Raw genomic sequence first — 25,931 nt, forward strand, 5'->3', positions numbered from 1 at the left:
CTACTGTTTGATTTCCTTCTTGTGTTGTTCTCACTCATATGTAAGTCGCTTTGGATAAAAGCTTCTGCTAAATGACTGTAGAATAGAATAGAAAAACGTTGCGCTGCTCTGTGGCTGCTGCCTCCGTCTGCCTGACCCATGTGGCCTACATTGTTTTGTATGATCTAGGCCGGGTTGGACTGGCGGGACGCGGCAAATAAAGCCAACTCTGATGCTAAAACTCGTCTGTTATTGATGTACTAAAATGTCTTTATTTCAACATCTTTGTTGCATTTTAAATAAAAATGTTATGAAATGTTTATCAGTGTTTCCATGTGACGTTGTGCAGTCAGGATTCCTCAGTTTGAGCTGATTACGAGACGTTTTGTCCGAACTTTTGAGCGACTTTGTAAAGAAACGAGGCGAGTCGTGGCAGCGGAGGGTCAGTGAATTGCTTTATTGAGTTTCCAGACAAATTTAACAACAAGCCCACTTAAAAAAACAAACAGAAAGAAAACAGATCATCAGGATTAACATCACAACATTACAGTGAGAGTAATAAAAAAACAAAAGGGCTTCATCAAAATGTCCACAAACCCTGAAATGAAACAGAGTGAAGAATCACAATAGTCATCCTCCCTTTTTAAGCTCCTGCAACAGAATCAGGACGAAGAGGAAAAAAAACAGGCTGAAACTGCAAAAAGTGACGATTATCATCAATATTAGTCACAGTAAGAGATTGCTTGGATAGCGTGTATTGCACATGTGTACACATATATGCACTTTATATACATGTGAGTCGGCGTGAACCGGATGTGTTGTGTTGCAACAGGGAAGGATTAGCAGGAAACGACAGCGTGCACACACACACGCACACGCGCGCACACACACACACACACACACACACACACACACACACACACACACACACACAGAGAGAGTCAGGAATGTGCTTGTGATCCGATCCAACAAAAAACAGACGGAAGAAAAGGTAACAGAGAAAACGGCGCCTCCCCATGAAACCAGGAGGTAAAAGGAACTGAGACCACGCCCCCCCCCAACACGCCACGTTTACACCACAGTATCAAACATATCAAGAGATGTACAGTATCGTCATGTAGAAAATAGTGTGTGTGAAAAGGTGTGCGTTTTACCTCGGTGTGTAACGCCTCGGGACCGAGGAGGTGCCTTCAGTACGGGACGCACCTCAGTCCTGCGACCCTGCTAGCATCGCAGATCGGAAGTAAGCCGATCGCCGAGCTGAGCCAATCAGAGAGCGACCCCAACCTCCAACCAGCAGCAACCACCACCACTTCAAGGACGACTTGTTAAACATATTTACTAAAGTTCAGATTCTCGGGGGGGGGGGGTCAGTAAAGCTTGTCATCTTTCTTTTTGGACATTCGTCTTCTAAGGCATTTCTGGTGTCGGATTCTTGCAAACACACAACTATTTCACATGATTCATACATTCCCGCCAAGAGTCATGGGCGCCACCTGAGATATTTCTGCTTTTATAACTTACAACTCGTTTTTTATTCCCACAAAATTCTGCAAAAAACCAAGAAAAACATCCGTAAATGCTCATCGGTTTGGCTAAAATTAGTCAAAAACGCAGATGAAGGAAAAACACTCAAACTTTGGGTGCTTCTAGATCAAGAATCAGAAGTCAAAACCTGTTTGGGAACCACGTTAAACGTTAAAAATGTGGTTGTGTTTTAACTGTTGTGCGTAGAGAGCTGCAAGAATTCGGGTTAACTAGAAGTTCGTCTGCAGCTCGACATCGACAAAAGTGTAAATAAAATACTTAACTTGTGTTGAAAATGTATAAACTTTTCTCATCTTTCAGATCCATCAATCTTTATATTTAAAAAAAACACTAAACTTGTCCAGTTTCTGATAAACCAGTATGAACCAGTCTGTCGTTTAGCCTGCGGTTCCTGCAGTGGCCACAAGATGGAGCCAAAGTGCTAAAACACGAGAATGAACATTAAGGCATTTAACTGGTGGGAACCAACATGAGGAGGTTTAGCAACATATCAATCTAAATCAACGCATTGACTGAATATTCATTGAGTATTTATTACTGATAATTGTTAAAACAACCACAATGTCTTCACATTTAATTCAGGGTGTGGTTCAGCCAGCTGCAGGTAGCAGCTGATATGTCTGATTTCGGTCAAGAGGGATATTAAGCCCCGTGTCCACCGAGGGGGTCTGGCTTGGCCTGGTTTGGTTTAATAAAATGATCTCTGTTCCGTTTTCCGTACCCTTACCCGATATGCAGGGTATAAGCCGGATAGCAATAGCTAAATAGTTGTGTGACGTCTTAAGGTCCGTTTAGGCTGGACGATACGTAGATGGACGGTTTCGTCTGTCTCCTGCCTTAATTACGTGCAAAATCTGGTTCTTTTTAGTGCCAAGTCCCACAGGAAGAGACAATTCTTTCAACACATTAGTGGATTTCAGCCGTGACAAGCTCCACCCTCTTGGGTCGGATTGATAAGATTGGGACCTCAATGGGAGCAATCACTCCACGGGCCGCAAATGTGTACCGGCGTCTCCTGGATTGATTGGTAGAAACGGGCCTTTAGATTTACACATTTTAGCTGTTTTCAGCGACTTGATGTGAACAAAAGGGACTCATATCGTCTCATATCGATAACTTTTGCGATATCGCCTAATGAATTAAATTAATTAATTAAAACTTCGTGTTGAGGTTGGACTTGTGATTTAAGCATTTTATAAATACATTAACTAACAGTGGTGGTAGTTGCTGCTTGCTCGTCCACACCACGATATCCTGGATGAACTCCAGCTGAGCTCTGCTTCAATGGGTCACTCTTCAGTTCCCAGTCTGACCAGCTGCACTTTGTTTCTACAACAGCTTCAGCGGCAGGTTACATGGATAAAATAGCTTTAGTGTTTACAGTAGTACAGAAATATCACACTAAGGTGTCTGGAAACAGGTCAACAAGTCGCTCAGTCAGTACTGGCTATCCGTCCCACCATACAGCTCTCTACCAGACGCAGCGCCAACATGGAGTCTCTCCTCACATCACTGCGGTATTGCTTTGAACAGAAGGGACCCAGACGCAGGCATCATGGGAACCAGAATTAGCGGAGTTGATTTCCATTGTGCTGCTGCCGTGAATAAACCAAAACTAGTCATCCTGTTCACACTGGTGAAGGACATGTACACGGAGTTTCGCCTCAAACATACCTCAATACGTCATTTAATTGTTTTGAATGTTGTAAAATTTAAAAAAGAAAGAAAAGGTGAGTTTGGAACAACAACTGGTGCCAATGCCAGTCCATATCAGCAGGTTAAGATGGGTGGGTGGTCCCAGAACAGAACCAGAACACCTAATATGACTGCTACTGTGCCTGCAGGTTGGAACCAGTTCCTCTGGGTGAGAAGTTCCTGACGGATTGGAGTTCACATGGTGTTCGTCTTTACTTTTATGTCCCTCTCAAGGTTCATGTCATATAAAAAGAGAAGGTGCGCAGTTGTGTTTTCGTCTGACAGGTAGGTGATTACCCCGATTTAAACAGCATAAAATGTCTTCACTGAGTGGATCCCGAGTCTGGTTCTTCTGTCACATGATGAAAGTGGTTTTCTCATTAACCCAGACACACTACTGACCCTCGCTGGTATCTTACACGATGACCGTCTCTGAGATGAAGCAGGAAGTGGTGAGCAGAACCAAAATAAAAGCTCCTATAAACATCCAGGTTTTGGGGAGTAAATATTAAAGTTCCTAGTATGTAGCATAAAGCGGAGCTTGTACAGATCATACTGAAACTTGGCACACTTTCCTCAGTTCTTCTCACATTCCTGATCAAAATGATGAAAATTACAGTTAGCATTAATTACAGACGAAACCAGCAGACTGTGCTAGCTAGATAGCATTAGCATCAGCACATATACAGCTACAATCTCTCCAAATATACAGCGAGTGCTGCTCATTTAGTCTGCACCATGTTGGATTTTAAATGTTTAAAGATGGAAACTCAGCTGGTCCTCCAGTGAGTTTGTTTTATTATTTTCTAACAGATTTTATGATCCACTCAGTGACGACCAGGGATGTGCGTAGCGATACTCCAGAGGCGATACCTCGATACCACTGTGTTATTATGAAATATTCAAGTTACGAAAAATTTCAGCGATGAAATGTGTCACATGATTACGGGAACATATCATGTCAGATGATGAAAATGCCAGTGTAAGTGATGATGATGCATTTTACTGGTTTATCGCTACATATATTAACTTGTAAACTATTTTCAATTTTCAAAGATTTGTTTTAATCTTGATTTTGTTTGACTAACACTGATCTTATTGTTTTATTATAACTTTATAAGGATTTACTTCAAGTATTTATCTTAATAAGTTTGATTTATCTTTGATATCGTCCTTGCAATAAAGACATTAATAAGATGCAAAATGTATCTGTACTACTTTGGTATCAATATGTGCTATGAATCAGTATTGGTAGAGGATTCATTATTGGTGAAGGCATCAGTTGCATTACTGGTATCAGCATCAATATTGATATTGGTATCAATATTAGTGCTGCGGTGTCAGTATTGGTACTATTATCAGTATGGGAATGAGTATCAACATTGATGTTTGGATTGATATCAGTATTGGCGTTGATATTAAGATTGATGTTGGCATCAGTATCAATATTGGTACTGGGTTTGGTGTTTTATTAATACAGGTGCTTTGGATCAGTATCAATATTAGTATATAAATACTGGTGCTGGTAGCACCACAGATAGTGAGATCAGTAGCAATATTGGTAACAGTATCAGTACTGGTTCTGTATAGATATCGATACTAGTCTCGCCCATCCCTGGTAGCAACCAGTCTGCTGAAGCAGGACTAATGAACCTGTGGGGTCACATGTCAGGTGATTCCTCGACCCACATCCCTGCTGGGACACAAAAACCACCATCTTCCCACTAGATCAGTCACAACCTTTGACTTAAAAATGTCGCCTGTCTACAGTTGCTGTTGTTCACATGAGGAGGGCAGCACAGCGCTGGACCTGCCAGACGAACTAAAGCTCACTGTTTCCCCTCTGAAAATAACGTCATCCGGCCACCTTCAGCCTCTGTAAACAAACAAACAAGCAGGCTGCGATAGCGGCCTCAAACCCTGTGCTTACCTGCCTTAAAAAACATCAACTCTTCAAATCCAATCTGAACGGATAAAACACTGTTTACGCGCTCTATAGAATATTACTTTTGCTTTTTATACAAAAAGAGAAAGTATTTTGTGTTTTATACATAATATGTATGTACAGATGTAGAAAAGTGAGCGCACTCCATCTGCTGTGACACGGACAGTATTTACACCAAACAGGAAATATTACAATAAACAACAACGACAGAGAAAATGTGGTCGTTGTGGAGTTTTAAAATCGTGCCACAATCAAACAATCCCCCCCCCTTGAGAAAGATAAAAGGGGCGGGGCTTGGGTCACATGACCCTTCACTAAATCAAGAGACAGAGAGAGAGAGAGAGGACTGATGGGATGATCTGAACCAGAAGTGTTTTACTAACCTGCGATGACCTCAGCGGCTTTTCTTACCTCAAAAAACGCAGTCTGTTGGGAATTTCAGCCGTGAACGTCAGAAAATGGAATATATAGTCCCTAATGAGCAGAATATTTACTCATATCAGCCCTCATGATAGTCTGACTCTCTCAGGGTTGCTAACGGTGACATTAGGACAAACTAAGGCCTCAAGATGAAGAAAAGACTCAAAGACGGCGAGCGACTGGAACAACAGCAGTGTGTGTGTGTGTGATTCTTCAGTCCTCGAGGGCTGCTTGGTTTGCTGAGGTGTTGCGGCAGTGATTTGTGGTTTCTGATTGGACTGTTTGTTTCTGTGGACAGAAAAAAGGCACCGAGTTCCTCCTCCTCCTCCTCCTCCAGGGCTCGTTCACCCCCTTAGTCTGGTCGTCTCTCTGATGGACGAGCAAGAAGACCAGCCGTCAGCTTGCCGTCCGACGCTCGGAGCAGACACCAGGGTTTTCAGAGGAGAAGGGATGAAGGGAATAAAACGAGTCCAGTGGTGCTGTGTACAGGCGGTGAAGTATACAAGAGTACCAGAGCCGTATCCATGCCAACACTCCCGCTGCCTCTGGTTTCCACGGAGATGCTAACAAGTCGTCCGCTCCTCCTTTAGGTGGATCAACCAGAGGACAAGTTTCTCTCAGGAGTCTCCTCCATCTGCCTCCATCAGGTCCTCAGCCAATCAGAATCCTTCTCAACACTCTGTGTGTGTGAACACACTCCATGGAGGAAATGAGGAGGATGAGGAGGTGCTAGAAGGAGGTGATGGTGGTTGTGTGCTTCTAGTTTGAGCTCCTCTTATAAGACCGGTTCTTCCTCCATGGGCTCCTCTGTGGACCTGAAGTCAAACATCAGAAAAGGTTTTATTACGTCTGATCCAACCCGTTTGTTCAGTAAAACACACGATGTTGCCTTATGCGCAGAAGTTAGCGCGTACGTTTGGAGCCCTCTGGTGACCTTCGTGGCCATAAATGTCATCCCAGACCAAAAGACACGAGTAAAATCCTAAAATTCTCTCAACAATCGACAGTACGCCTCATGATGCGGTGGGCCTTATGTATGAATTAATTAATTGTGCTTATTGACCTCAAACAGATTTTATGTGGTACGTGTGGTTAAAGTGGAACTATTCTGTGCATTTCAGGCTAATTTATTTTTATTTCTGAGCCCAGAAGGGCTGGGATTGATGGAGTTATTGTTACAAATGGCTTTATTTACTTCAGACCGACCCTCTCCGTAGGCTGTCAGATCAGCCTGCGGGCAAAACGAGTGGATTGAGACTCTTCCGCATTAAGCCCCGCCTCCCGCCACTGCACTACATCAGGAGCGCGCACCGCACCTGCTTTCGCCGTCATTGTAACGTCTCATAAACAGAAGGATTAGGCTCATATGAACTCAATAAAAAACAAACTACAATGTCAACACATAGCATCCAGCCCTACATGTTGGAACCTGAATCAGAGCCTGAAAACGAAGTGGAAAACAGCAACCCACAGCAACGAATGCAGCAGGATGTCTCTCTTTGGTAAACTCACCAGCCATCGTTGGAAATAACTTTATCCCACGTTTTCCACCCGCCTGATGTATTTGTACATGCCCTTGTTAACCAGTAGAAGGTAACCAATCACCGAACCTTATCCCCCGGGACGTCACAAGGATTTCCACGTAGAAAAAACTCTCTGAAATGACGCGTTTTTCGTCGCCATGGAAACCGAACAGAGAGAGTGCTGGAACTCAAACTCAAACATGCGTTTAGGTGATAAAAAACAGTGCTGTTCACATGTCTGATGAGGATTCAACACTGTAACACTGTAGAAAGCTCAGAAAACTCTAAATACCAGAATAGGAACCCTTTAAAGGAGCTGTCTATATGTTTTTGTAGGACTTTGGTAAGCTACGAAGTCGCATCGCTTTGGGACATTATGGCTGTAAGTAGCATCGCGGAGTAATACGTAGTGTGGTTCGGCTTCATTATGCCGGTTTACTGTATGGGACAATGGAATAGGTCCATCAAACAACTTGGTTTTAATGCAGAAGACGGAGTCTTGAACACGGCGACACGCAGTGGGAGTAATGAACAGATCCCGGTTGTTTAATCCATTTATCACAGTATCACACAGTAAACATTTTATAACAAATATTTATTTCTCTTTTAGAAAACTGGCTAAATATGCCGAAGTATAGGAACTATTTTATCTTGGTCTCGACGTAGTTTTTATGCTAAACAACTGTAATCAAGCTACAGTTTCTTCATTCCCCTGTCAAAAACAGCTATCTGAACGAGTTGATTACGTGTTGCTATGGTGACGACCGTAACCGAGTGATATAAAGGTTATCTAGCTCAACGAACTACGTGTGCATGCATACGAAAATAAGCGCCTTTTAACCCGGTGAGCTTTTTGGCCCAAAAAACATGCCAGTTTTTTATATTTTTGCTATAAATCAACAAAGTCAAAACTGTTCAAAATGAACAAAATGTATTTTATTTTTAGGAATTTAACCCTTTAAATGCCAGTTTGTTTTTAATGGTAATTATTCATTTCATAAAATTAGTCAACACACTATTTTCTACATAATAATCATCAGGGTCGTTGGTGTAGGGATGTGCCGTCTTAGGTACATCATGATACGATTTCATTACAATTCAGGCGTATGATCAGATTATTAAAAGATTTCCAGGATTGTCATGCAACTTTTTCCCACATTGAGGTTTTTTTCTCTCAAACAGTGGCTCCAGTTATACTACTTTATTTATACTCCACTAAGTATCCACAAACTCATCTCCACTTTCTGTTATTTATGTAGAACCATAAAGAATCCAACACATATCAAATATATTTTCCATATAAATGAATGAACGTTGGAGAAACAAGCTCCTCTAACCTGGTCTGCAACACATCTGCCGTCACATTTATTGTCTTATATACAACATAATATAAATTGGCGGTTCCCAATGGCACCATCTTGGCAGCGTCGTGCGTGTAGTTACTCTGGGAAAATATAAAAATGGGCAAAGAGGTGGCGCTGAGAGGGGGGCTGTGATGGTTGGGGATGATTGACATCCAACCAACTGCAAGGTGCTTGTAGCTAAGAGTTAACCAAGCTAACCGGAGCTCATCAGCTAACGGAAGTAGACAGGCTAAAGCTAAGGCTGTTAGCCTTTAGCCTTCTTGTTGCAGGTCATCGGATACCTGACACTCATAAGGACACGCCCATAATTATGCAGAATTTAATAATTAAATAACAGCCAACCGGATGAGTTATATGTAAAAACAAATGATCAGATTAATTAGTTTTCCCGTTGTAGTTGGATGCAGGAAGTTCTGGTGTTTTTCCAGTTACATGATGGAGTCATGGGACCAGCAGGGGACACTATGAAATGCCTGAGGACGGCTTTTGGGTCAAACTGAGCGAATTAAACGTTTCCAACAGGAAAACTGATTTGGAACAGCTCATTCCTGCATGCCTGCATACGACTAGCCTGTACATGTTTAATAAATCCATCCTTCCATCGATCGTCTATCTATCTGCTTATTGCAGCTCAGTGGGGGGGCGGGAGTCTATCCCAGCAGCTCCCCGTCAGGATGGAAGGACGTTTTCTGCTAAAGGCTGATGAATGCTGCCCGGCGGTTCAGTTATCAGCTGACCTGCTGGTCTCTGTGGTTTCAGGAACGGAGCCTGGAGGCTCCACGTCGACACTCAGTGAAGCCATGGCGCTGACTGTCTCTGCCTCATCCTTCTCCGACTGGCCTTGAGCCCCCAGCGGCCCGTCCAGCAGCGAGTGGCCGCTGGTCTGAGTCAAACTCTGGAGACACGGCCAGTGTTTACCTGTCGGGACAGACGGACAGACAGTTCAGAGGATGAAGAGCTGTTTCAGCTGGGAGCGAGGTGATGAAGACGCTTCTCACTCTGGATCTCGATCACTCTCTCCAGGGAGGCGCAGGCTTTAGGACACGGCTTCTCCTGCGGCCACTGAAACATGGAGTCGCACTGAAACACACACGGGGAGAGTGTGTGTTAAAAGAAACACGCTATAAACACATTTGGGTTGTTTTACGACCAGATGGACGTTTGTTTATGATGAAAATGGTAACAATCTCCTGTCTCTCTCTTACCGGGTCTCCCAGCAGCGCAGAGACGCAGGCCTCTGATGCATCGCAGATAGCGGTGAGGTCGTGACCTCCCTCCAGCGCCATGACAACGCGCCCGCCTGCCAGACCCATCAGCAGCTGCGTGAGCTGACCGAAACCTGCCGACACACCGGTAGCAAACACCACGTTGTAACTGTTTGAGATTCATGTCGCTGAGATGATGAGGGAGAACCATCGCCATGGTAACAACATTGCACTCACATTTGGCGGAGACGTTATAACCTCCCAGAGGAGACTGATGACCCTCCACGGCATCGAAGCCTGCAGACACCAGCACCACGTCGGGGCTGAACTGCTGGGCGATGGGCATCACCACAGTCCTGGAGAAGATTCAGGACGAGTTTTCACCTCAATCATCAACAGTATCTAATTATGCAGTAATCCTTTCTATGCCATAAAACCTCTGAGAGGGATCATCTGAATCTGCTCGGATTAGTTAAAGCAGTCATTTCTGTCCGTTTACATCCACTTGGAATGGAGACGAAAAACAAGGATAAGGTCGTAGCAGCCTTTTGGTCAATACTACTGACCATGGAGTCATTGGCCTAATGATCGGACGTCCTCTGTTTTGACAAACAAGTTTAAATCTGACGGCCTTTTAACTCTGGTGCTCCACAAGGTTTGGTTCTGGGTCCGTTATCATTTTATTTTCACATGCTTCCTTTAGCTGTAATCATTGAATCATCTTTTATCTCATTATTTCTACGCTGATGACATTCTGCTATAAATGTCTTCAAAGCTTCATCAGCTGGATAAACTGTCCACTCTAGTCCACTGTTTAACCCAGATTAGCGAGTGTCTTTCCAGGAATTATCATGTTTTAAACACCGACATCACTAAGACTGCGATTACAGCGTCTGCTGAACTATATCCTAAAATCCAATTGCAGTTGTCCAACTACCGAGTCCAGTGTTTGTAATCTTGGTGTGATATTTGACTCCTCTCTGGGTTTCAGCTTGTAAAATCTCCGTCTGGTTCCTTTGTCTTTCAGTAAAGGAGTAGTTCTACATTTATGGCTTTTTGACCAGAGAAGAACCGCTGCTGGTGCTAGAACCAGTGCTTAGGTGGTTCAACTCCGGTGCTAACAAAGAACCAGTTTTGGTTTCGACCGAAAGAGTCTGGTCAATTCTGCTTCTATCCAGCCGGTCACCAGGAACTGTATTAAGGATCTGGAAATGTGGGTTTCTTTTACGGTTGTTCGTTGCTGCTGCAGTCCACTTCCTTTTTCTGGTCCCCAGATCTTCTGTAAAATTTGTTAAACTAATTTGTCGACCAGTGGCCGAAGCCCCGTTTGTATCCGGCAGCAGCCATCTCCTGTTGTAGCTGCTCGAACGCAGGCTTTGTCCTATTTACCTTGAATCTCTGCGGATGAGCATTGAGCCAGGAAACACAGAGTCTCCTCCTCGGACCAATTCTGCTTGTTTTAGTCTATTTTGTTAGCTGGTATAAAGATTTCGGTCCAACTTTCAATGCTCATATTTTGGCCAGGTAACCACTTGACCCCCCACACAACGTGAAGTGGTTCTTAACTCTCACCCAGCAATAAGTTGGTGCCAGGAAAGAACTGGTTTTAAGAACCTGGAGCCGGTGTTTAGGCAGCCAAAGAACCGGTCCTAAGTCTGGATCTGGCTCTGAACCAGCTCTGTCGAAAAGCCCTAATTGTGACCCATGGCTTCTGCAGCTGAGTTGGAAAAACATCCAAAGACATGCATGTTAGGTTAACTGGTTACTCTAAATTGCCCCTAGGTGTGAGCGTGAGTGGTTTTTTGTCTCTGTGTGTCCCTGCGATGGACTGGTGAGCTGTCCAGGGTGTACCCTGCCTTTCACCCAAAGACTGCTGGGATAGGCTCCAGCTTCTTTGGAGCAACCCTTCATCGGATGAAGCGGTTCGGATAATGAATGAATGAAGAGTAATAATAAATACCCGTTATCCAGAGACAAAATGCTGTTACTGCGCTTCTTGAGATTGGGTGCTTTTCTCGGCAGAGGTCCTTTTTTCCTGAAAGACTGTCTCCCTTTTCCTACGTAACTTCCTGTCTTGTAGTTTTAGATTCAGTAGTAAAATTCTAACAGGAGCTACTCCGAAAGCCCAACATAGTGTATTTATAAGTGTGTTTTTATTCAACATTGGTTGCTACAATTTCTTTCTACATCCTGATTTTGGGGGTTTTTAACCTGCAACATGCTGTTTAAGGTATCCTTCCCATTTCTTTTGCATGTGGAAATGTAACAGACTGTCCCAAAGAGCATATCGCCGCTTGTTTCCACTCCTTGGTGGCGGCTTCACACCACCCCCACGGCTAAATGCTCCTGTGGGGGCGGTGCAAACTCCAGCAGAAACAGTGCTGGAAGCTTTAGTTCTGCATGTGCTGCGTAGTGAAAGACAACTCTCCTTTTAGCTGACTAAGCGAGTCATTCATTCTGACTCGTCATGCAAATCCTTAAAACTTAGATCACACAAAACACCACAAAATAAAATAATTCCATTATTGTAGGACATTTTCCATCCTAACAGTGGTGTGTTCTTGTTGCTGCTTGACAACGTGATATTTGTCATGTGACCTGCAGAAGTACTTTGGCCAAACCAGTTTCTGCGGCCTGCTTGGTGGGCGGGTTCACACTGTTTACCTGAAGGCGGTGAGGTACTCCACATCACCCATAGGGGGCTCCACTCCTCCAGTCCACGCGATGTTCACATTAAAGCCGACACCGGGGCCCGAGCCCACCTGCAGATGGAAAAGAAGATATTAATCATGAGAACATGTTGGCTTGCAGTTAGCGCGCAGCAGCCATGTTTGTTGTGTTTTAACCTGATGATGTTTACAGCTCATTCACATGATCTTTATGTGGATTTATTATGTAGTTGTCTGTCTTGGAAAAGCAATTTAAAAACTATTTCTTTTTTAAAAAGAGGTGAAATTAGGGACCGGCTCAATATCATGTGTGTGTACTCGTACTTGGTATTAATAAAAGTGTTCCGATACCTGATACCAGACTAGTCAAGCCAGCGCAGATGTGTTTGATAACATGGTTCGGATGTGTTTTAAAAGAAATAAATGCCTTGAATGTTAAAGTGTGACATTTTTTTTGTTCCACTTTGTTTCAAAACCACACATTTATGGTTGTATTTAGGTAAAATGTGCCAAATCAGAAGAAAACGTGTTGGAATTGTTAGATCTGTAATGTTACATTTGTATTGGTGAGGTAACTTCAGAAAGGATGGGTCATTTATTACAACCTGATGAAATCTGACACAGTTATAACAGCAGTAATAACCATAGTCACAATAATGTTCACATAAACACATCTGGTATTGGCAAATATCGGTATCTACAGATCTGTATCAGATCAGAACTCCCAAAAAGTGGATTGGTGCATCCCGATATGAAATGAATTATCTCTAAACAACAGTGTGGAAATTATTATAAACAGTAGGTATTGAAGATTACACACACACACACACACACACACAGAGCTGTTTAGTCATCGTTGGTTGATCGAGGATTCATTTTGTTCCCTGTAGCACGGAGACGATTCTCCCGCTGTGAGACACAAACTGAAGGCTGGCTGTCAGCATAAAGACCTCAGAAAGATCTGTGTTTGTGTGTTTCTACCTCCTCCGGCGCTCCGCTGCCAGGGAAGAAGTTTCCATCATCGTACCGATGGAGGGAAATGTAGAGGACGTTGGGATCGTTGTAGAAGGCCTGCTGGGTGCCGTTGCCATGGTGAATGTCCTGCCGTGACGAGTAGCAGAAGCAGCAGAGACAAGGTCAGTGGAGATAGTTGACATTTTATCCTCAAACATGTGAAGTGAGCTTATAATGAACGAGCACTTTGCTTATGCAGGGAGTAAATACATCATTTATATTTATGGGAAATTAAAAGTGGTTTAACCCTCCAAGGGTATTTTAGAGAAATAAACCTGACTTTTTTTTTTGTTTAAATGCTAATAAACACCACCTTTCAACGCCCAGTAATATCCTATACCTTGTTTTTTTTTAATTTTGAATTGAAAAATCATAAACTGCTTTGTAAATGAGGCTCCTTTGCTTATCATAATTATAAAGTATTATAATTTCGAAGCATGACTAAAGGTACTGAAGGGGACTGAAGCACCGCAGCTTTCAGCTGCACACACATCTGTTTCCAAGTTATCCATCTGTTACGACACAGTCGTATTTATGTTGTCGTCGTATTTATTTATGTTGAAATAAACTAGAGGAATGCAAATGTTTGTTTGAGCAGTAAAAGTTGTTGTTTTCATCATTTATCGGCCTTGTAAATACAGAAGGCAGCTATCCGACTGCTAATGACACCGATGCAGAGTGACTGACACTGTTTGGAGGCGTTTCCTGAGGCATCATCGGCTCTGATTGGACAAACACGTGTCATGTGCCAAAGACAAAGGCTCTGATTAGAACACCTATTCTGACACAACACTGTATCATGTCTGAATGGGCCACAGTGATGCTGAAACTACCGACTGAAAGCACAGAGTCTCCCGATTAAGAGGGAAAAAAAGTAAGTTTCTATCTTTTATGGTTCGACAGCCATGCTGGATTAAACACAACGTGGTCCCTGGCATCGCCGACGATGCCGGCGTCCCCAGAGTGTTAAAAAAATGCGTCTTTATGACGGTGTTTGATGCCCACCCAGTCCACGATGAGGATCTTTCCCACTCCCAGTTTCTGCTGCAGCAGCTTGGCAGTGATGGCGACTGAGTTGAAGAAACAAAACCCCCTGGAAACGTAAACAAACACACAAACAGCAACCATAAGCAGTTCGGACAACAAGAAGTTATTGATCTGAAGGTATTAATCGTGATGTTACTAAAGAAAAAAAGGAAAGGCGTGGAATTGGGAGCGTGTAGGGCTGGGCGATTAATCGGATTTTAATCTCGGTACGATCTGGGTTTCCAACGATGATAAAACTAAAAGGGTGTGATTATTTTCCTCTCTGCAGTTTCCTCTCCTGCTGTCTTCAGCTGCTAATCGAGCGTCTCTGGCGTTGCAGCGCTGTGCTGTAAACTCCTCCCACAGCCGCTTTGCTTTCATTCAGACACTGTTGCCAACTTGGAGACTTTCTCCCTAAATCTGGAGACTTTTTTTGTTAAAAGCGACAAATCTAGCAGCTTTTACTGGAGTTATTAGAGACTTTTCTGGTGTTTTGGCGACTGACTTGAAGGCACATATTGTTCTGCAGTTACTGTAAGGAAGGAGCAGCGGGAGCCTCTCCCGTCCTAAAGCACTCCCAGGCGGCCAGTCTCAGTCGGCTCCGGCTGCAGGTCCATGTAGAATAACTGCAGTAGGTTGTGGAAGTTCACCTAAACATACTTTATACCATTGTCAGTGACAACTGGCTGCATTATTTTCCTATACATAGGTCGGCCAGTTAAACACTGTAATATCCCTCCGTTTCGGGGCGTTACCATAGCAACGCGTTAACCAGCTGGTTCAGATCAGCCGTCTTTTAACAGGTGAATGAGAGAAACGCGCTGCAGCCTGACAGCGGTTGTTTGGTATAAAACGTGCATCCAGGCCAACGTAAAATAGTTCCTATATAAGCGGTAAAAGCGGATTAAACAACTCGGAGCCGTGCATTAAACCGTTATAATGCACGACACGGAGTCTAGAACACCACGACGCGCAGCGTTGTTTATAAATACTGGATAATTGTGTTAAATAATCAAGATCTCAGTTTCAGTCAAGATAATGGTGATTATAATTTTTGTCATAATCGAGCAGCTCTAGGAGTGTGGTGTCCATCTTATTTCCATTTTCTCAAGCGTTTCTCCAGTTCAGCATTCCAGTAAACATCGGGTGGGAGAGGCTGGGACAGCCTGGACAGAAACACACACAACCATTCACACTCACACACACTGCTACAACCCGGAGAGATCCCACCATACACGGGTAGAACATGACAACCTGTCCCCCAGACAAGGCTTAAACCCAGCGACCTTCTGGCTGTACCACTACGCCACCATACACGGTGTTACAGCTTGAAACCCAGTAACAGGTTGTACAGACAGGTGATCCCAGTGTGAAACCAGTGGGAAGACCAGGGGGGTCGGCGTTGGGCCCCAGTTGGTTTTATTTAATTTAAAATCATCAAACATGATGAGAGACGTCGTCTGAGTCGATGGTTTAAGTCTCTCGTCACACCAAAGTAAGACCAAAGTAAGAAAACTAACATGAGACGAAGAGGTACCAGTAAAAGTGTGTTTATGTTCGTGTCCTGCACACACACACACACACACACACACACACACACACACACACACACACACAGTAACTACTGCTGGAAGTTGTGTTTGTAGTGGATGACCAGACAGAGGGAGAAGAGGCGGTACTGACATGGCCGTGGACTCCTCAGCGTGATGACCTGGTGGACGGACCACTGCGAAGCCGTTCTGGGAAAACCACAAACACACACGCAGAGTGAAGCCCGGCTCACACACATCACCATGTTAACCTCTGATCGTCTCCGCGTACCTTCAGCTCCCCCGAGGCCACTTTGAAAGCCAGCTCTATGACCGAGCCCACCGCCATGCGGACCGCCGCTGAGGAGTGCATCTCATTCCACACGGTGTCGCTGTCCACCTGCAGGGGGCAGAAACGAGCTCAGACCAACAAACTCTGAACGTCAGGACGGAAATGCATGAAGAAGGAGCCGGACGCGGATCTCACCCCGATTCCTCCGCAGGGCAGAACGGCGTACATCTTCTGACTGATGGGACCTGAGAGAGGAGAGCGCACGTCAGGATCTGCAGCAGGGGCCCCAACCCGAGTCAGGGGCCCCAACCCGAGTCAGGGGCCCCAACCCGAGTCAGGGGACCCAACCCGAGTCAGGGTCTGCAGCAGGGGCCCCAACCCGAGTCAGGGGCCCCAACCCGAGTCAGGGGCCCCAACCCGAGTCAGGGGCCCCACCAGAGTCAGGGACCCAACCCGAGTCAGGGGACCCAACCCGAGTCAGGGGCCCAACCCGAGTCAGGGGCCCAACCCGAGTCAGGGTCTGCAGCAGGGCCCCAACCCGAGTCAGGGACCCAACCCGAGTCAGGGGCCCCAACCCGAGTCAGGGGCCCCACCAGAGTCAGGGACCCAACCCGAGTCAGGGGACCCAACCCGAGTCAGGGGCCCAACCCGAGTCAGGGGCCCAACCCGAGTCAGGGTCTGCAGCAGGGACCCAACCCGAGTCAGGGACCCAACCCGAGTCAGGGGCCCAACCCGAGTCAGGGGACCCAACCCGAGTCAGGGACCCAACCCGAGTCAGGGGCCCAACCCGAGTCAGGGACCTGAACCTACATATTTCTCCTGGAAATAAAAACATCCATCATTGCTGCGACACTGATGCCGGTTTCCCAGCAACAGTTACCTAGGAGCTTCTTGTGGTCCAGTTTGTGCCGATTGAGTGGACTGGTTCCATACAGCAGCGTGTGGAACTCTGAGTGGACCGACTGGATTTCATCCAGAGACGCTTTCCGCCCGCGAATCCTCTGCAAACAGTCAGAACCAGAACCTGGGTGAGGTCTGATCTCAGGGTTCCACTAGATGTAAATATTATCGCCCTCCTCATGTCACTATGGTGACAATAAAATCATCAAACATCCATATTTTCTTCTGGTTTTAAAAATTAATTTCAGACCTGTCCAAAACTAACAAATATTAAACCTTTTTCTGGGTTTTAACTCTTTAAATGCCAGTTTGATTTTTTTGCTTAATATTTTATTAAAAAATTAAGGAAATATTATTAACTTAGATATAATAAATATTAGGAGGATGGTTCTGTGGGGGTGATGAGAGACCTGAACATGTCACACATGAGCTAGATATATATATTTTCTGTATGTCTGAAAGTCCCACTGCTGACCTTTGCTGCCAAAATGTCCCACTGAGTTGCATCTTGACGACACATTTTCATCTCACTGTTAATGAAGTTTAAAATAATTCATTCTTTAATGTCAACATTCAATAAATAAATATAATAAGTCAGCTGTTTTCTAATTATATGCAGATCAATAAAATCTTTACAGATGTTTGACTAAGAGGGGAACCAGGAGGGTCTGAAGTCATTTCTGATGATCAAATTACTTAAGTGTTTTTTTTACATACAAACAGCTAAATGTTGGTGCATCTCCAATGTGTGTGTGTGTGTGTGTGTGTGTGTGTGTGTGTGTGTGTGTACCTCACAGCGTCCCAGTAAACCCGTCTCCTGCAGTCTGGACCAGATGCTCTGGACTCTCCCAGCATGCTCCGGGTGAATGTGAGCGTTTCCACACACACACTGATGCTTCAGCATCAGACTGTCGTACACGAGGCCTGCAGCGGAGACACCGTTGGAGTTCTTACTCACATGACGAGGAGGATGATGATGCAGGAGGAAGAAGTACAGGTTTAATGATGGGAATCATTTCCACTGCAGGAGCAGCAGGAGGAGCAGGAGGAGCAGGAGGTGCAGTAGCAGAGAGACGCCACATGATGGCAGCAGCTACAAGTCAAACTGCTCGTTTCTTTCACAGATAAATTTTTATAATAAATAAGTTCTGCAAGTTTTAACTGGTTAAAAAATACGTTCATTTTAAAAAAGTAATTAACAATTATACCTCTGTCAGTTGTTCACTCATCCTTCTGTTTTTATGAACATTTATATTGATCGAAATCGAATCGAAAAAAAATCTAAATTTGGCATTTTTTTTTCTTCACAATTTTAAAATCTATTTTTAGGTTTTAAAAATCTATTTTTTTCCCAAATAAATAAAAATAATCCATTATAAAATTTTTGTAATTTTCTTTGTTTTTATTGATCTTTCTACATGTCTTCTTGGGCGTTAGAGCAGCAGAATGCTGATCTGGCCACTGTGGTGTTTTTTCCTATTTAAAATCAAGAAAAATAACGAGAAAAAAAACTTTTGTACATTTTTTTAGTCTACAAACTCAGTAATTTCCAAAAGTCGTGAGAATTGCAATTTAAATTGAATCGGCACAAAAAAAAAATCAGAATCAAATCGAATCGGGTTGAAAGCATATCGTCACAGCCCTGGTATACATGGAAGTGTGTATGTATTTCCATAAAAGTATGTTTATGTTTGTATCGGTATATACGTAAGTATGTGTGTATATGTAAATAAAAACATCTGTGTGCATGTATATAATTTGTTCAAGCGTTTTGACCTTTCTGAAACAAAATATCTAAAAACATAAAGATTTTGACATTAGAAATATAATATAGTTTTGTTATTATTGTTAAAAATTTATTTAAACTATTCATTCTGGACTAGACTGTTTACTAATAATACTATTACTATAAGGAAAATATATTTATGGGTTCCCAGCTTCTCTGGGAATCTGTGTAGACTAAATAAATAAATAGCTAATATTCTCTGTGATAACCACAGATTTGATGTTAAAACACGGAAATGAAAGAAGATTTTTCTACATTTAGGCCTTCAGACTGACGTGATGAAGCCAGGAGAGATGTTTTGGCTGCAGGAAGCTGAAAAGATGAACTGAAGCAAAGAGTCTGCTTCGTCGTCATAGCAACAAGTTGTGGGTTTCCCTTCGTCTCTCTGTCCAACCGGCTGGAACGAACGTCTGCTCAACTTCCGTCTGTCCTGCAGCAAACTGTGTCATCAGACCCTGATCTAGTCCTGCAGCCAAACCACCATCATCATCATCATCATCGTCGGTGTTTTAGCCACAAGCGAAGCCGTTTTTACATCATACCTCTCAACACCTAAAACCCTCAGGAGTCTTCCCAGCATGACCAGTGATGTTACTGGTGAGCCGCTGCTGGTTTCATGCAGCGGTTTGAGACGTTCTGCCCACATCTCAGACGTCAGCGGACTACGGACCGAATCGCACGCGCTCCACTTTCAGAATATTTACATTTGCTAAAACTCAAAGAGCAACACAGTAAAGTAATAAACGGATAAAACAAACAAAAACGTTTTGCTTTTCGGAAACATTTCAAGCCTTCATGCTGAATGACGGGTCATGTGACCCGGGGACGACCCCGCTCTGAAGGTCACCCGGCTTCCCTTACAGTTTATAATCTCACTTTTAGATTTAGTTGAAATATTTATTGAACCATTATTTATTTATTTTCCTCACATCCTCCTGGGATCCGCGACTCGTTGACTTTTATGATCAATAATCCAACCGTGAAGAAAAAAACATGTTTAAGAGAAAAAAAACCCAGCAAATTTAACAGAAGCAAAACTAAAAATGACAAAAAAAAAACAGGAGCGAGCAGTTCCTGTTGCTAGGTAACAAGCATGGAGGTGGACGGACACCTTCAGACCCTGAACCAATCAGAAGCTTCGTCTGAAACACTGACCAGTGGTGAAGAGATGCTTGATGGGATTGACGGTGGTGGCGGGAGACGACTTGGCTCTTCCCAGAGGTCTGTGGGGCAGCGAGGACTGAAACACCCCCAGCTGCTGCAAAGGCTGCTGGGACGGGGCGAGAGAGGGAGAGCGGGGGGAGAGAGAGAGAGTGAGAAAGGGAGAGAGAGGGGGAGTGATTCATCTCAGGATGATTCATAAATCTGTTCATTCACTGCAGGAGGAGGAGTTTGTTCATGTTTTTTTTTTAATAAAAGCTACGATTAAAAGCAACACCTTCTGTCTGCGTCACACACACGCACACACGCACACACGCACGCACACACACACACACACACACCGCTTCATTCAGAAAAATGACTTTGATGCGACGGCTCATTTAACGATTGATAAAAACTGAAGATAAGACTCATCACCTCAGTGTGTGTTTAGGCTTTGTTTGATAACACACACACACACACACACACACACACACACACTCTGCAGCAGCTATATATAGGGAGTGTTGCTGCGCTCCCTGCTGAGGACGGGTGACTCATCATGCGTGGGTGGACATACACAGAGATATGCAGACACACACACACACACACACACACACACACACACACACACACACAGAGCGAGTGGTGAGTCCAGTGGTTGAGTCACCCACTGGTGATGTCACTGCAGCGTCAACAGTTGTGTGTGGGTTTATTTGTGTGTGTGTGTGTGTGTGTGTGTGGGTTGAGGCTGGAGTGGACGTCGGAGGTTTTTCTTCGTCTTTCAGACCCGAACATCCAGTTTTTATCCAGAAAACCGAAACATTCCCGTGTTTCCGGTGAAAGATCTGATCTGAGTGGCGAGTCCAGGTAAATGTAATCAGATTACTTCCGCCGACGGTAAACTCCAGTAGAAGAAGAGCGACATGTGGAACATGTGGCCGATAGCAGATCTGTTAACGCGGACGTTTCAGAGTCTACGGTTATCGTTGCTGCTGTGTGAACTTTCATCAGACCGACGTGAAAAACACGTTCCTGAATCACAGCATCTGATCAATAAATCCTGCTGAAACAAGAGACCAGGACGTCTTCGAAGTCTGGATAAGACCAAACATAGCTGTAATGTAGCGGGAAAAACTGCTGTTTTTAACGTGTTCCAGGACGTGGGAATAATCTGGGAATGCTCGATAATCCGGCGGCGTTTCAGATCGTTGTCTGTCGATTCAGAGGTCTCGTTTCTGACAAAGGGAACTTCTGATCATAGAAGCTGCTGTTCACGCAGCCATTTAGCGACGACTTTCAGCTCAGCCTGCAGGCAAGCGATGCGGTGCTAGCCGCGAAGGCTAAAAATGCTCCACAGGTTAGCGTGCATTAACGAAGCTAGCGCTGCGATGTGAAATGAGCTCGTCAGAGCTGGAGATCTCCTCGTGTTCCTTCTCCTTCTTCCTACAACTCACACCGTTACGCAGCATTACAGGACTGTAGCTAGCAGAGTTTTCCAGAATGATCCTAAAAGACGCCAGAAAGACGAACTGGAGGAAAGTTTCTGTGGACTAATCCCTTCAGCTGCTGGAAGTTTACCTGGAACGCTGCTGTGAGAATCTGCTGCACTATTTTCTCTTCATTCCACCTAAAAAACAAGTTCCTCTTTTCTGTTTCCAGGCTAAAATAAATCTGCATTAGCTACATGCTACATGTTGCTACATGCTACATTAGCATCCCTTCCCCGTCAGACTTGTCAGAGCAGACGTGGGTAACGCTGCGTCTGAATTGGAAGACGTGAGTAGAAATCTAGATCCTATAGGTAAGGATTAAACGACGAGGAGCTGTGGACTGGACGGTTATAATGCACGACGCGGAGGGTACAGCACTGTGCATTATAACCATTTAATGCACGGATCCTCGTCGTTTAGTCCTCTGTTACCATGGTAACACAGTAAACATTTAATAACGAATGTTTCTTTGCTAGATATATTACAGTATAGGAACTATTTCTCGGTGTAGTTTTTATGCTAAACAACCGTTGTGAAGCTACAACACGTTTCTCTCATTCACCTGTAAAAACCAGCTGATCTGAACCAGTTAGTTAATGGGCTGCTATGGTGACAGAGTGAGATTACAGTGATTTAACTCTACGTGTGCAAATATATTGCAGCCAGTAGTCTCCAGATTTATCACCGACCGTGGAATAAAAGTATCTGTATTGATGGGAATTAATGGAAATATTTCGAGGTCTCGTTTGGCTTAAATCTGCATAACTTGTAAAAACGGATGAAAGGCGAATCTGTCTGACATCCGATACAGATATTGAACCAAATGGGTTGAAACTTGAGGCTATGAGGTCAGAAGAAGCAGCAGATCGTGGCTGGAAGACGACGTGTTGCTGCTGCTTTAACGTCTGAGGAGATGAGCGTGGCGATGGCGCCATGGAAACCTCACGGCGGCGGAGAGTTAAAGACTGTGTTGCGTTTAAAGAGTTTTCACTCAGTCCAGCTGCATTGTGGGAAACGTGAGCTGGTTTGTGTTTTAGGGAATCAGATCTGCCCCCCCCCCCCCACGCCCACAGCGACATGGAGACGGTTGATGTGGAAGAAACGTAATTCGTCCCGGTTGCCGAGCAACGGCGCCACGCAAAGTGGGAGGAGACAGATTAAGTCACATTAAACGCGCTGACTTTCCACTCAGAGGAAATTAGACACGTTACGTAACGACCCCCCCCCCCGAGAGGAGCTCCGAGTCGGATTGGTCTGTTGGATGAGTCACACGTCTCCACGGCGATGCAGAAAACATCAGGACGCGGTGTGTGATTCATCCCTGTGTGGGACGGCGGGTTTAACGCCTAGCGGGACCCCGGCCCCCCCACCAACCTGCATGTAGCCCCCCTGCTCCTCCTCCTCGCTCTCCCTCAGCTGGATGACGTCGTCGTCCTCCTCCTCCTCATCCAGCTCGCTCTCCGTGCTCTCCCCTTTCACGTGCACGCTCCAGTGCTCGTCCTCGCCCTTCACGTGCGCGCTGAGTCGCTCGGACGAGTGTGAGCTGTCGTCAGACCCCTCCTTCTGAAGTCTGGAGAGGGAGAGGAGAAAGGACGATGAAGGTGTTTCAGGAACGTTGTGTGATGAAGATGATGAGGAGGAGGAGGAGGAAGAAGAGGAGGAGGAGGAGGAAGAGGAGGAAGAAGAGGAGGAGGAGGCGGCCCACCTGTAGACTCCTCGGTCGTCCTCCTGCATGTCGTTGGTCTCCGTTAGCTCCTCCTCCGTCTCCTCTGGGTGGGTGGGCGGGGGCCGAGGAAGGTCTGCACCTTTTGACAGCATCTACACACACAGGGATGTGTTAATACATGGACGAGTGTGTGTGTGTGTGTGTGAGAGTGTGTGTGTGTGTGGACGACCACACCTTGTAGTGTTTCTCCAGGAAGTGCTGGTGTTGCTGCTGGACCACCAGCTGCTGCAGGGCCTGGGGGGACTGGGGCAGGGGGGCGCTCTGGGTGCGAGCCAGCGGTCGATGGCGAGGCAGCTTGTTGACCGCTCGCATGCCCGCCGTCACGCCCCTCTCCGCGGTAACCAGCGGCGACTGGTTGTACATGGGGACTTAAACACACACACACACAGTGAGGATGAGTACGATGAGGTGTGGGAGAATCGCGTCTGAACGCAGCGTCTTGCTTCTGTGACACGACTAGAACGGACATGATCAGACATCTGGAAATTATTAGGAATTACAATAAAAATGAACATTTACAAGGGGAGTGTGTGTGTGTGTGTGTGTGTGTGAGTGAGTGTGTTCCCACCCAGCATCGCCGTCTGCTGCCTGGCCTGCTCCAGCAGGAGGACATGCTGCAGCAACGAGGAATGGGCTGAATGGGAGGTGGGGGGCGGAGTCTCCACATCGTGTCCCACACCTGCAGAACGACCCCCCCCCCCACACTGAAAATCATCTATTTCAACACAAACCAGTAAATGTTTCCAGCGACGGCTACCAGGTGAAGGTTACCTGCTGGTAGGGAGGACGTGGACAGGAACTTCCCCGTTAGAGCTCCGCCCCCTCGCAGGGATTGGATGGCTTGCCGCTCTGCCTCCTGCTGGGTGGACAGCTTCTGGGGGGGCTGTGGGGGACAAGACGCGGAGTTGTTCAACACGTCCAACCCTGACCAGTCCGCCTTCTGTCCGGCTGTTTGTCCCTTTGGACTCATAAATCCAGAAATCTTCGTCATGAATTTATACGTAAAGTCAGACTGACTGTTGGGAATTAATCCCAGAAAATCCTGTGATTAATCAGGACGAAGCGGCTGCAGTGGTAAACACATAAACGTGTCTTTAACAGAGAAAAAAGCTTTTTTCTGGTGACTGATGGAAATGTGTTCATGTGAGAGTTGCAGAGACCCACCGTGATGTGTGTGTTGGCCGGGAGGCCCAGGGAGATGTTAGGCAGGGAGGGGGAGGTGTAGAGACTCAGCGGACTCAGCGTCCCGTCAGCCCCGAGCGTCTGATGAAGAGATCGCAGCTGCAGACGGACAGAGGCAGAAAGTTGGAAACGTTCGGCTTGTTGGGCGAAGCTCGGACCTTCAGAGGCGACATTAATGTGACTTCCTCTGTTCTAGATGTACGAGTGTTAAAGAACCGACTGTAGAACACGCCGTTCACCAAGCCGGACCGAAGAAAACCAAATTCCTCTGATCTGAAAACTTTATTTGTTCCTTTGAAAACACCTGAAAAAGAAACTTGTTTACTTTTCGGTATTTTTAGCCTTTTAATCCCATTGAACTCGTGTCACATTGAGCTCCGCAGAGTTTGGAGAAACATTGATGGAAATGTCTCAGAAACTGAATCAAATCGGAGTCTTTGGGTTTTACAGGATGAAATGCAGGAAAACCCAAAAGATTCACCTGAAAAAAAACCCCAAAGATAAATCGTGAAGGAGCCCTTTGGAAAGCCGGTTTAACCGGTGTGCACACATCAGAACATCCCCAAAAGACTCTCCGAGTACGCTCCAAACGCACTCAGCATCCTGAAGACGTGCACACCCGACCAAGTCAGGACTTTATGTCGGCATTCCCAGTTCAACACCATCAGAAGATGCTCCAGACGGTGTAGGTACCAGATCTGCCGAGGACGTGGCACCATACCGCTCCATATGAGAGCCATAAGATGCTCCTAGTCTCTAACTCATCAATAGATTCATTCATTCATCCGTTATCTTAACCGCTTAGTCTGATGAAGGGTTGCAGGGAAGCTGGAGCCTATCCCAACAGGCTTTGGGTGAAAGGCGGGGTACCCCCTGGACAGCTCGCCAGTCCATCGCAGGGACACACAGAGACAAACAACCACTCACACCCATTCCTACGGGTAATAACCAATCAACCTAACATGTATGTCGGAGTACCCACCGTGCAGCCTCATCAATAGATATTTCTGCTTTTATTTTACATCTCCTTTGGTAAACTAAGCATGTTTTCACCTGATCTATAAAGTTCTGCTCAGTCTGAAGACGAAACACTGGAAATGAGTTTAAACCCCACCAAGCGGCGCTCGCCCTGTTAGCCTGAACATCTAAGACAGCCGGAAAAAACAACATTAGTTTGGAATTTATATAAAACTGGTTAAATTGGGAATAAATGCTGCAACTGTAAACTAAAAAGGAGTCGCTAACGCTAACATTAAGTGACACTGTTACTTTAAATTGTGTAATTTAAATTGTTCTTTATGAACATCGTCTGTAAGAAAACTCCGGAACGATGAAAAAACAAGTTTCTTTGATATGTCAGATAATACTCCAATGGGAGCTGGAACTGAATGTGACTTTGGAGAATGATTCTTGGAAAAGTACCAGTGCTAGTTGGAATCTGGAGCCAACTTTGGAGGGGATTTACTTGAAGGTCAAAATGAGATTTTTTCCAACA

The 25,931-nt window shown here is 45.1% G+C and overlaps 1 protein-coding gene across 2 annotated transcripts in view; it reads right to left on the reverse strand.

Annotated features, from left to right (window-relative positions):
* Nucleotides 1-414: 414 nt before the first annotated feature.
* Nucleotides 415-25,931, reverse strand: part of hdac5 (histone deacetylase 5) — a gene marked incomplete at its 5' end in the record, with an annotated part of 79,481 nt that continues 53,964 nt past the window's right edge. For both annotated transcript variants that reach the window (XM_079252590.1, XM_079252589.1), the window contains 20 exons: nt 415-6,402; nt 9,212-9,392; nt 9,473-9,554; nt 9,680-9,813; nt 9,917-10,035; nt 12,344-12,441; nt 13,330-13,449; nt 14,368-14,455; nt 16,072-16,127; nt 16,210-16,317; nt 16,405-16,454; nt 17,090-17,210; nt 17,900-18,033; nt 20,051-20,162; nt 22,903-23,098; nt 23,234-23,346; nt 23,429-23,622; nt 23,823-23,933; nt 24,026-24,137; nt 24,419-24,535. In XM_079252590.1, coding sequence (XP_079108716.1) covers nt 6,363-6,402; nt 9,212-9,392; nt 9,473-9,554; nt 9,680-9,813; nt 9,917-10,035; nt 12,344-12,441; nt 13,330-13,449; nt 14,368-14,455; nt 16,072-16,127; nt 16,210-16,317; nt 16,405-16,454; nt 17,090-17,210; nt 17,900-18,033; nt 20,051-20,162; nt 22,903-23,098; nt 23,234-23,346; nt 23,429-23,622; nt 23,823-23,933; nt 24,026-24,137; nt 24,419-24,535 — 2,286 coding nt within the window. In that variant the 3' untranslated portion in view covers nt 415-6,362. The remainder of the gene's footprint in view (nt 6,403-9,211; nt 9,393-9,472; nt 9,555-9,679; nt 9,814-9,916; nt 10,036-12,343; nt 12,442-13,329; nt 13,450-14,367; nt 14,456-16,071; nt 16,128-16,209; nt 16,318-16,404; nt 16,455-17,089; nt 17,211-17,899; nt 18,034-20,050; nt 20,163-22,902; nt 23,099-23,233; nt 23,347-23,428; nt 23,623-23,822; nt 23,934-24,025; nt 24,138-24,418; nt 24,536-25,931) is intronic.

This window comes from Telmatherina bonti (genome assembly GCF_933228915.1).
Source record: "Telmatherina bonti genome assembly, chromosome: 14".
In the NCBI taxonomy this organism is placed as follows: domain Eukaryota; kingdom Metazoa; phylum Chordata; class Actinopteri; order Atheriniformes; family Telmatherinidae; genus Telmatherina; species Telmatherina bonti.